At 54.5% G+C, this 10,496-nt stretch overlaps 1 protein-coding gene across 1 annotated transcript; it reads right to left on the reverse strand.

The window, feature by feature from the left end:
* Positions 1 to 477: 477 nt before the first annotated feature.
* Positions 478 to 4,286, reverse strand: LOC147647144 (olfactory receptor 14J1-like). The gene is made up of 2 exons (XM_086872525.1): positions 3,503 to 4,286; positions 478 to 1,569 (listed from the first exon to the last, which is right to left on the reverse strand). The coding sequence occupies exon 2, from the start codon at positions 1,544 to 1,546 to the stop codon at positions 614 to 616; it is 933 nt and encodes a 310-aa protein (XP_086728651.1). The 5' UTR covers positions 1,547 to 1,569; positions 3,503 to 4,286; the 3' UTR covers positions 478 to 613.
* Positions 4,287 to 10,496: the final 6,210 nt, after the last annotated feature.

The following is a 10,496-nucleotide window of genomic DNA, read 5'->3' on the forward strand; positions in this document are numbered from 1 at the left end:
CTCACGGGGGTTTTCTGTGCTGAGCTTTGGCCTGGCCGTGTTCTTGAGAGAGCCTGGGCAAGGAGCCTGGAGCCCCCAGGCCCTGCCCTGAGGCGTCAGCGCTGCCCCAGCAGTGCCCATGGCCTGTCCCTGCTGCAGCCCCGGCACTGCCACCCCCAGGGCTGTGCCCGGCCCCGAGAGCACTCAGGCCCTGCAGCAACACCAGGGCCAGGAGGGCAGCGGGGCAGTGGCACGGGAGCAGCACTGGCAACACCAAGTGCTGCTGCGCCTGGCCACAGCTGCTGTGCTAGCACTGATCTGCCCCCAGCTCTGCACACAGACACTGCTGCTGCAGCTCCAGAGAAGGGAACAAAAGGGGCATCTCTGGAGAAAACTTTGCTGGGAGATCCTTTCGTTCATTGAAAGCCACCAAGAGCACAGGCCCTCATTGACACAGTCTGTGGCCTCAGGGAAGGTGGAGAGAAACAAAATGAGAAATGGCACAAAACAATGACATTTTATTGAAGACAATTTTAAAACATAAAACTAAGTAAAAGAACCTCCTAAATGAAACCACCAAGAAGTATCAAAGATAAGTTTTATTACAAGTTATTTACAGGAATTGGCCAGCAGTTTAATGTTTCTGAAATGATCCAGTCATCATTCTCCACACTGCAGCCTTGAGCTCCTGGTTCCTCAGGCTGTAGATGAGGGGGTTCAGGGCTGGAGGCACCACCGAGTACAGAACTGACACTGCCAGATCCAGGGATGGGGAGGAAAGTGAGGGGGGCTTCAAATGAGCAAATGAGGCGGTACTGATAAACAGAGAGACCACAGCCAGGTGAGGGAGGCAGGTGGAAAAGGCTTTGTGCCGTCCCTGCTCAGAGGGGATCCTTAGCACAGCCCTGAAGATCTGCACATAGGAGAAAACAATGAACACAAAACAGCCAAATACCAAACAGACACTGACTGCAATGAACCCAAGTTCCCTGAGGTTTGCGTGTGAACAGGAGAGCTTGAGGATCTGAGGGATTTCACAGAAGAACTGTCCCAGGGCATTGCCCTGGCACAGGGGCAGGGAAAATGTATTGGCTGTGTGCAGCAGTGAATAGAGAAAGCCACTGGCCCAGGCAGCTGCTGCCATGTGGGCACAAGCTCTGCTGCCCAGGAGGGTCCCGTAGTGCAGGGGTTTGCAGATGGACACGTAGCGGTCGTAGCACATGATGGTCAGGAGGGAAAGCTCTGCTGAGATGAAGAACAGAAAGAAAAATACTTGTGCCTCACATCCTGTGTAGGAGATGTCTCTGGTGTCCCAGAGGGAATTGTGCATGGCTTTGGGCACAGTGGTGCAGATGCAGCCCAGGTCAGTGAGGGCCAGGTTGAGCAGGAAGAAGAACATGGGGCTGTGCAGGTGGTGGCTGCAGGCTACGGCGCTGATGATGAGGCCGTTGCCCAGGAGGGCAGCCAGGGAGATGCCCAGGAAGAGGCAGAAGTGCAGGAGCTGCAGCTGCCGCGTGTCTGCCCATGCCAGCAGGAGGAAGTGGCTGATGGAGCTGCTGTTGGACATTTCTTCACTCTGGCCATGGAGTGCTGTTGAAGGAGGAGAAAGTGACAAGTCAGGGGAGACTTTACTGAGCTATAGAAGCCCTTTCTCCCAGCCCTGCCCCTGCTGCTCTGTGCCACCCAATTTTCCTTTTCTCAGAGCCCTTCCTTCAGCCCCGTGCCTGGAGCTCTGCTGGGATCTGGCCCCATTGCTGTGATGAGCAGGGGCTCTGCCCATGGACATTGAGGAGTCAGCTCTGCTCTGCAGCAGTGGGGTCATGGGAACGGGGTCAGGGGCCAGTCCTGGGATTGGACTGCATCATTCCAAACTGCTTCTGAGGCAGAGGAGCCTGGCTGCATCTCCTGTCCCAGGGCTCAGGAATGGTGATGCCCAAAGGCAGTTTGAGAGGGTTTGGGTGTGCCCAGAGAGATCAGAGAGAAATGTGCAATGCAGGAGCATTGGCTGTAACTCAGTGGAGGGTGAGGGGAGCTGCTCTGTCACTCCATCTGTCCCCAGCTGCCCTTTCTGAGACTGAAGGCAGGCACTGTGTTCCCCTGAAAATCAGCCTGACACAGCTGAGAACAGAGGGACCCACGCAAAGCAAACTGGTTCAGTCTTTCTCAGAGTCTCAGCCCCTCTCCTGGCCAAGGACACTCCTGTCCCCAGTGTCCCCTGGAGACAGCTCACAGCTTGGGTGGCATCCCAAGGACACACCAAGGGTCCTGTCCATGGCACTGCTGGAGGAGAGTCGGGTCATTCCCAGCCTCCCAGCCTGCCCTGCCCAGAGCTCCTGGGGCAGAGGGAGCTGGGACATCCCATTGCTGTGCCCAGCCTGCACAGGAGGAGCCCAAGGGCTGGGCCTGCCCCTGCAGCTGGAGCTGCCATTCCCAGAGAGCTGTCAGCAATGCCAGGAGCACCTGGGCAAGGCAAGGAGAGAGAGCCAGGCCCTGAGGAAAAGCCTTTCCTTGCCCAGCCCTGCCCAGCCCCTGCCAGGCAGCACCAGTGCAGGACAGTCACCCTCAGGCATTTGCATTGAGACATTTGCTGTGTCTTGGCATGGGGATCTGTATAAAAGTAATCATGGAATAGTTAGGTTGGGAGAAGACTTTAAATATCCCAGCACAGCTTGGTGGCACTTTCCCCCCACTGCCTGCCCAGGGCTCTGCTGCCTGGAGCTGTCCCTGCCAGCAGCTGCTGCCCTGTGCCCAGGGCTGGGCCCTGCCAGCACTGCCCCAGCCCAGCCCAGCCCTGGGGGCTCAGCTCTGCCCTGCAGAGCCCTCCCAGCTCAGGGCACTGCCCAGGGGCAGCTCTGGCTCTGCAGGCTCTGATGGCAATGGCAGAGCAACCCTGAGGAGGCTGGAAAAGGACACTGATGCTGCCTGTGAGGGACCCTGTGCTGATTTCTGTCAGTGCCTGGTTAAGATTTGAGAATTTTCTTTTTTTAATTTATTGCAACCTGTCACAAGAGGTTGAATAGAGAAATGAAATGAGAGCTGAATATCAATGTGCAATTTCCCATCCAGGCAACCCAGAGCACTAGATTAAAAAAGCAGGATCTTTGCTTTTATGCAGCCCCTGATTTGCTGTGCTCCTTGTATAATTTACTTGGTGTAGTCCATGGGCAGAATCGCTGAAAGCACATTAGCAATCTCCTGTGAACCTACTGATCACTAAAAGTGTCTCAGGGACTTGTCAAAATTTGTATTACCTTTATAATTCAGAATACCTTTAATATTTTAAAATTAAGAAATAAAAAGAAACAATAATAATAAATTATTATAAAATAATTTAATATTTATCCTCCTCCTCCCTGCCATTCTGAAATAGTAGGAAACTGAATATAAAGTCTTAGGAAATGTCCTCATTTTTATCAAAATCCTTGTCTTGGAAATATTCCATGACTGATCAGAAACCCTCAGCAGTCAGAGCTTCATGAGCATTCACCTCCCCTCCACCAGAAATACTCAGAGATGTACTCACAGAGTCTGTAGGCACTGGCATGTTCCAGCTTGAGGACATGCCTCCAGGAGCTGCAGCTGCATTGTCCTGCAGCCAGAGGCTTCCTGTGTCAAGGGCTGGCAGGGATTCTGCCCCAGGCACTTCTCAGCACCTTCCCAGCCCTGACTGATTGAAGCTCTCTGTGCCTCTGGGCTGTGCCCAGGGTGGCTGCAGGCAGTGCCCCAGCCCTGCTGGGCTGGCAGAAGAGCTGCTCAGCAAGAGAAATGTGCTTTTGAAGCTCTTCTTGGTTTCCAGCAGCTGCCTCTGTGCCAGGAGCCCGGCCCAGCTCAGCAGCACAGACACAGCAGCAGGACTTTAATGAGCCTCTTGGGGCTTTGTGCTGAGGCCCTGAACATCAGTCCCTGACAGGGAGGGGAAGAAAGCTCTCAAGAACTCCAAGTCAGAATCCAACTCCAAAGTTTCTTTCACTTTTAATGGGTCCCACTGAGGGATGTGACTGAGAAAGTGTCCCCAGGCCCCAGGCAGAGCAGAGAACTGGAGGCACTGATGACAGCTGGGGACAAAGAGAAGCCAAGGCTTGGTGCCCTGGGCCACAGCAGCCAATGCTGTGCCAGCAAGGGCTGTGAGGAGACACCTTGTCCTGAGGCCCTGGGGCCTCCTGGCACAGCCCCAGCAAGGCTGGCCACTGTCACCCCCTTGGCCTGCCCTCAGCATCCCCCCTAGCCCACATGCCAGTGGCCTCAGGGATCTGCTGGAAGGAGTCCCTGGGGAGCCTTGCTCAGGAATGGCCCTGGGGGGCTCCTTCATGCTCCCAGGGACTGCAGCTTTTTCAAAGGACTTTGGCTTTTGCCTTGGAGTCTCTGAGAGCTTTGTGCAATCCTGGCCTCCAATTATCTGCTGTAATTAGTCCCTTGAGAGCCTTTGTCAATAACAACACTCAGTGGGGCTCATTAATGCTTCAAGGTACTTCAGGTTCTTAAGGCACTTTCCTTTTTCCTTCCCACACTGAGTCTCTGAGAAGTTTGTGCAATCCTGGCCCCAATTATCTGCTTTAACGAGTCCCTTGGGAGCTCTGCATTGACACTCAGTGGGGCTCATCAATACTTTGAGATACTCAGGGCTTTTTCAGCTACTTTGGATTTTCCTTTCCACACTGAGTCTCTGGGAGGTTTTTGTGCAATTCTGGCCTCCAGTTCTCTTCTCCAAGGAGTCCATGAGGAGCCTGTGCTGGGGATGGACCTCAGTGGCACCCATTAATGCCTGGAGACACTTTGGGTTTTTCCTCTGACTCCTGGAAAGGTTTGTGCAATCTCCTCTCAGGCCCTGAGGTTCAAGGGCTCAGCTCCAAATGCACCACGGGGCTCATTAGGATCAAGCAAATCCTAACAAACCATGGCTGTGCCTTGATTTCCCTCTGGTCTGGTGCAGTTCTTAGGAAAGTTTCCTACAATAGTTCTGGAGAAATAGTTCAAAGAGCTTCTAAGAAATATGTATTCCTATTTTAAAGGGTGTCTCTTATTCCTGTTCTCTTTAGAGCAGAGGTGATTGCAGCATTCAGTGATGGATATTGATCCAGGGTCTCTCCTAAGGAGGTGTGGCCAGGTCAGAGAAGCTGTGCCTTGAGGTCTGACCCAGTGGGGACAACCTTGCTCCACATTCCCCAGCCCCATCCCGTCTCTCCTCACTCCCCTGGGACCTGCTTTGCTCACAGAACTGGCTGCACTCAGGCAAAGAGGGGTTTTCCTTCTTTGATTTTCGCAATCTAAAACTGCTGAGTTTCCCCATGGAAAACAGACACCCTCCTCAAGTGTGTGCCAAGCCCAAGGTGCCACCAAGGAGGTTCCCCTTCCCCAAGGCAGAGCCACACAAGGAATGTTTCAGACACACAGGGAGTTCTACAATAAACACAACCCCAGAGTTGGCTGAAGGCAGAATTAGAGCAGCTGCTGAAGGACAGACAAGCTTTGAACTCCTTGCAGCTGAAAGCACCAAGTGGGTTGTTGGGAGGTGTGTGAGTGATGCAAGAGTGAGGGAAGGGAAATGCAGAGAGCCCTGGGAGTGTTTCTGTGCAGACAGGCTGCTGCAAGGGCAGTGTTGGACTTCTCTGGGGGGAACTGTGATGGATGTCGGGGCAGAGTGACCTCCCCAGTGACCTCGAGATGTCACACAGCCACCAGGGATGTCACAGCCCACTCAGTGGTGTCACACAACCTGCCTGGGATGTCACACCACCATTCTGTGATGTCACATCTCTTCCTATATGCCACAAAACCACCTTGTGATGTCACATAGCCTCCTGTGATATCACACAGCCACATTTGATGTCACAGCTCACTCTGTGATGTCACAGTCAGCACTGTGATGTCATACAACCTGTCCTGAGATGTCACATGGCTCTTCTATGATGTCACCGCCCACTCTAGGATTTCATATCACCACCATGTGGTGTCACAGTCTGCTCAGTGATGTCACAACCCTCTCTGTGATGTTGTACATCTAACCTCTGGTGTCACAGCCCTCTCTGTGATGTCACAACCCACTAAGTGATATCACCCAGACCACACTGTGATGTCATACAGCCTCACTCTGAAGTCACAGCCTGCTCTGTGCTGTCACAGAATCCCCTCTATGATGCTGTAGCTGCTCAGTGACCTCACACAACAAACTCTGGGATGTCACAGCCCCATCTGTGACCTCACACAACCCACTCGGAGCTGTCACACAGCCCCTTTCTGACATCACAGCTGCTCTGGGGCTCCAGGACACAGCCACAGAGGTGCTGCTGGGACACAGCCCCCTCTGGCACATCCCACAGCCCCTGCCAGTGCTGAGCCCCTGGCAGCTCTGTCTGGGCCTGCTCTCTGTGTCCCTGAGCTGCCCTGGCAGGGCCCCAGCCCTGCTGGGCTGTGCTCAGGAGCTGCTTCTGGCCAGAACTGTCTCTCTGCAGCGCTGCCCTTGCCAGGAGCTGCCTCTGGGCCAGGAGCCCGGCCCAGCTCAGCAGCACAGACACAGCACCAGCACTTTCATCACCCTCTCAGGCCTTTGGGGCTCTTGGCATCACACTCAGTCCCTCAGAGTGTGCTCCAGAAACTCCTCAAGAGCTCCAAGTCAGATGGAAACACTGAAGTTTCTTGTAGCTGAAATGAGAGACACGAGTGAGAAAGCGTCCCCAGGTTCCAGGCAGAGCAGAAGACTGGAGGCCCTGATGGCAGCTGGGGACAAGCAAGGGAAAGGTGTCTGTGGTGCTGAGCAAAGCTGGATGTGTTTCAGGAATGGCAAGGGCCAAGGGCTGAGCCCCAGCCCCTGGCAAGGCAGATGCTGTCCCTCCCTCATTGCTCAGGGCTCTTCCCGGGCCACTGCCATGTGGGGATGTGCAATGCCAAGGGCAGCACCATGGGGCGGCCCCTGCCAGGCTGCTGAGCAGGGACAAGGAGGCAATGAGGCCCCAGGGCTGCCAGGGTCACTTATCCCCTGCTGGCCTCAGGCCCAGGGCCAGCAGCCATGGCCAAAGGGCTGCACAAGTTGCCTCAGGCAGGGCCTTGCAGCTGCACAGTCCAGCGCCCTCAGCCTCTACCTGCTGCTTATGTGATGAGGCCTCCAAACCCCATCCTGGGAGATTTTTTAGTCTTCTCCATGGTCTGTGAAAATGGAAACACTGGTCAAAGATATTTTCCCCCAAATCTTCCAGTGACAGAACAAGGATCAATATCTTTAAAGTGAACAAGAATGGATTTAGATTTGTTAGAAGGAGGAAATATTTTGCAAACAGAGTGGCACAAAACTGCAGCTGCTTTTCCAGAGAAATGGATGCCACATCCCAGGACTGCTCCCAGAGCAGGAGCTCTGTGCCACCTGACACAGTGAAAGCCTCTCCCCTCCCCAAGGATGGAATTGCTGTTGTGTGGGTTCTCTGATGTGCTGGGTGCCCTCACAACCCTCCTGGCCAGAATGTCTGCTGAGGGCCAGCCAGGCTGCTGCAGTGGCACTGACCTCACAGCCATCACCACTGCAGCCATGTCCCCTGGGCCTGGCTCTCCCCTTTCCTCTGCCCCTGCCTTGTCTCTGCTGCCATGAAGAGTTGTTTCATTATTATCTTGTCCCCAAGGTGCTGGGGCCAATTGCTTCCCAGTCAGGCTCCTGGAGCAGCAGTGGCTTTTCAGAGCCCAGCCAGAAATGAGCCCTGAAGCAGCAGCTCTGCAGTGCTGGCCACCAGGCCGGGGTGCCAAGGGAGCCTTCTGGCCATGGCCTGGAAGCAGCTGCTGCTGCCAAGGTGCCTTTGGTGCCTCAGGCTGTCCCTGGCACAGCTCCCAGCACGGCACTCTGCACTTGTGCCCGAGCCCTTCCCTGGCTTGGGGCTGGCCTGGGGCTTTTCCTGCAGCAGGATCTGCCCTGGGCATGGCACAGGAAAGGCAGTTCCTGCTGGAGCAGGAGGCTGTGCCTGGAATGGGCTCAAACAACTCCAGCAAGGCCCTGTTCACTTCAAAACTGTTTCCTAGGGCGCAATGGTCTAATAATTGTTATAGCTCCTCTAGTCTGGAGTAAATAACTCTTTTTCTTTATTTATTCTGTGGTGTAAATAAATCTGTCTAATCATGCCAGAATCAGTCACAGTAGTATTTGTATAAATATATCTGATATTCCATTGTTAATCCTGTGGGGAAAATTGCATTAGGGTTCAGTTCCACCTGTCCAATCAGCACACATAAACCTTTATCAAACTCTGGGGCTGGGATTGAATCCAGCTGCTCCCAGTCTCCTCTCTTAGAAAGAATTTCAAATTCTAGGCAGCCTGAAGGGGTTTGAGGATCCCTGGTGGCTGTTGAGTGTCATTTCTCCACCTCATGACACAGCAGGAGTTTCTCCAAAGAAGAAATAAACCTTTTGCCTGAAGCTCCCACTCTGCCCATGACAGGAAGCCCTGGGAGTGTCTTTGACATCCCGGCTCTTTGGCAGCCTGGGGACTCCTGGGATGTCACCGTGGAGCCCCCAGGAGTGTCTGTGATGGAGTGGTGCCTTTGCAGCCCAAGGAACCCTTGGATGTCACCATGGAATTGCTGGGACTGCGTCTGAGCACACGGCTCTTCAGCATCCCCAGAAACCCCTGGGAGGTCTCTGTGGAGCCCCTGTCTCTGCCTGTGACACTCTGGCTCCTGAACAGCCTGGAGACTCTTGGAATGTCCCCATGGAGCCCTTCTGAAGGCCTGTAACAAATGTGATCCTTGGTAGGCAACCATCACCGGCCCCATGTAGCGATGGTCTGTTTCCATGGCAACTATCACCAGGACCTGTTGCCATTGTCTGTTTCCATGGCAACCATCACAGCCCCTGTTGCTATGGTCAGTCCCTTGGCAGCTCCATGGAGACCCCATGCCAGGGGTGGTTGCCATGGACACCAGCTCAGACCTGGAACCAGGGCCCATTGCCATGGCAACCATTTGCAGTCCCATCCCCAGGCTCATGGGATCCCAGAGCCACAGATTTGGCTGAGTTGGGAGGGAGCCATGGGGATCCTCCAGTCCAACTGCTGGCCCTGCACAGGACACCCCAACAATCCCAGCCTGGGCCTGGCAGCGCTGGCCAAACGCTGCTGGAGCTCAGCCAGCCCTGGAGCTGGGAGCCTTCCCTGGGGAGCCTGTTCAGTGCCCCAGCAGCCTCGCGGGAAAAACCTTTTCCTCACATCCAGCCTAAACCTGCCTGCCTCAGCTCCAGCCGCTCCCTCCACTCCTGTCCCTGGGCACCAGAGGGAAGAGGTTCCCGCAGCCCCCAGCCAGGGACCCGCTCCCAAGGCTGCTGCCATGGCAACCAGGCCTGGCACCAGCTGGGATGCTCGGTTTCCACGGGCTGGGCTTCAGGAATGGCATTCCTCAATTTCCTGCTTCAGCTAAAATTGTGCTGCTGCTCGCTTCCCTCCCACCTCCCATGGAAAGCACAAAAGGCAAGGATCCCATGCTGGGATAAGAACAATTTATTTGGAACAGCAACGGGATAAGGAACAAACAGGAATAGAAACAATATGGATAACAGAAGAGATAAGAAAAACTATTCACAGGGAAAACTAAAATGCGACTGACTGGCTCTTCCTGGCCATGTATTTCCTCCTTCCAAGAAAGGACACTCTTCTCCTCTGGTGAGGGAGAGAGAGTCCTTTTCCTGCCCCTGGCAATGACCTGAGATAGGATTGAATATAATGACAAGGACATGGTCAGACTCTCATGTTCATTGATCTCACATCATGACATTGCCATGGGCAGGAAAAGGGACAGGTATGTTCCCAGCAGGGATCACAGGGAACATGGATCACCAGGTCTCTGCCAAACTTGAATTTTCCAAGGGGGGATGAAGCTTTAGCAGTGCACAAAGCTCTTCATTTACTTGGGGCAGTCGCAGGGCTTCCCTTAGTGGTGCCTCCGTTGGTGTCTGGTCAAGTTAGAGCGCTGGGTGAAGCTCTTCCCACACTGGGGACACTCGTAGGGCTTCTCCCCAGTGTGGATGCGCCGGTGCCTGATGAGGTTGGAGTTGTGCTTGAAGCCCTTCCTGCAGTCGGGGCAGCGGAAGGGCCTCTCATCCGTGTGAATCCGCTGGTGCCTGATGAGAGTGGAGCTCCTCTGAAACCTCTTCCCACACTCAGGACACTCGTAGGGCCTCTCCCCAGTGTGGATGCGCTGGTGAATGATGAGTTTGGACCTGCAGCTGAAGCCCTTCCCACATTCCCCACACCTGTAGGGCCATTCCCCAGTGTGGATCATCTGGTGGCGGATCAGGCTGTTGCTCCACCTGAACCTCTTCCCACACTCCAAGCACTTGTAGGGCTTCTCCCCATCCTGAAGCTGCTCATGGAGCACCAGCTCAGAGCCCCGGCTGGATCTCCAGCCGCCTTCCCGGCACAGGGTGGGTCTTTCCTCCTCAGAGCACCCTGGGATGGGTTTGGAGCCCCTCCTCCTGCGGGACCTCTGGGGATTTTCCTCCCTGTTGGAGTCCTGCACCGTGGAGCCACTCAAAACGTCCTCTTCCACAA

The sequence above is a fragment of the Cyanistes caeruleus genome, unplaced genomic scaffold (genome assembly GCF_971803275.1).
Source record: "Cyanistes caeruleus unplaced genomic scaffold, bCyaCae1.hap1.1 HAP1_SCAFFOLD_65, whole genome shotgun sequence".
NCBI lineage: Eukaryota > Metazoa > Chordata > Aves > Passeriformes > Paridae > Cyanistes > Cyanistes caeruleus.

Bases quoted from the DNA above. Each gene is read 5' to 3' on its own strand.
- LOC147647144 (XM_086872525.1), bottom strand. From the start codon at position 1,546: ATGTCCAACAGCAGCTCCATCAGCCACTTCCTCCTGCTGGCATGGGCA.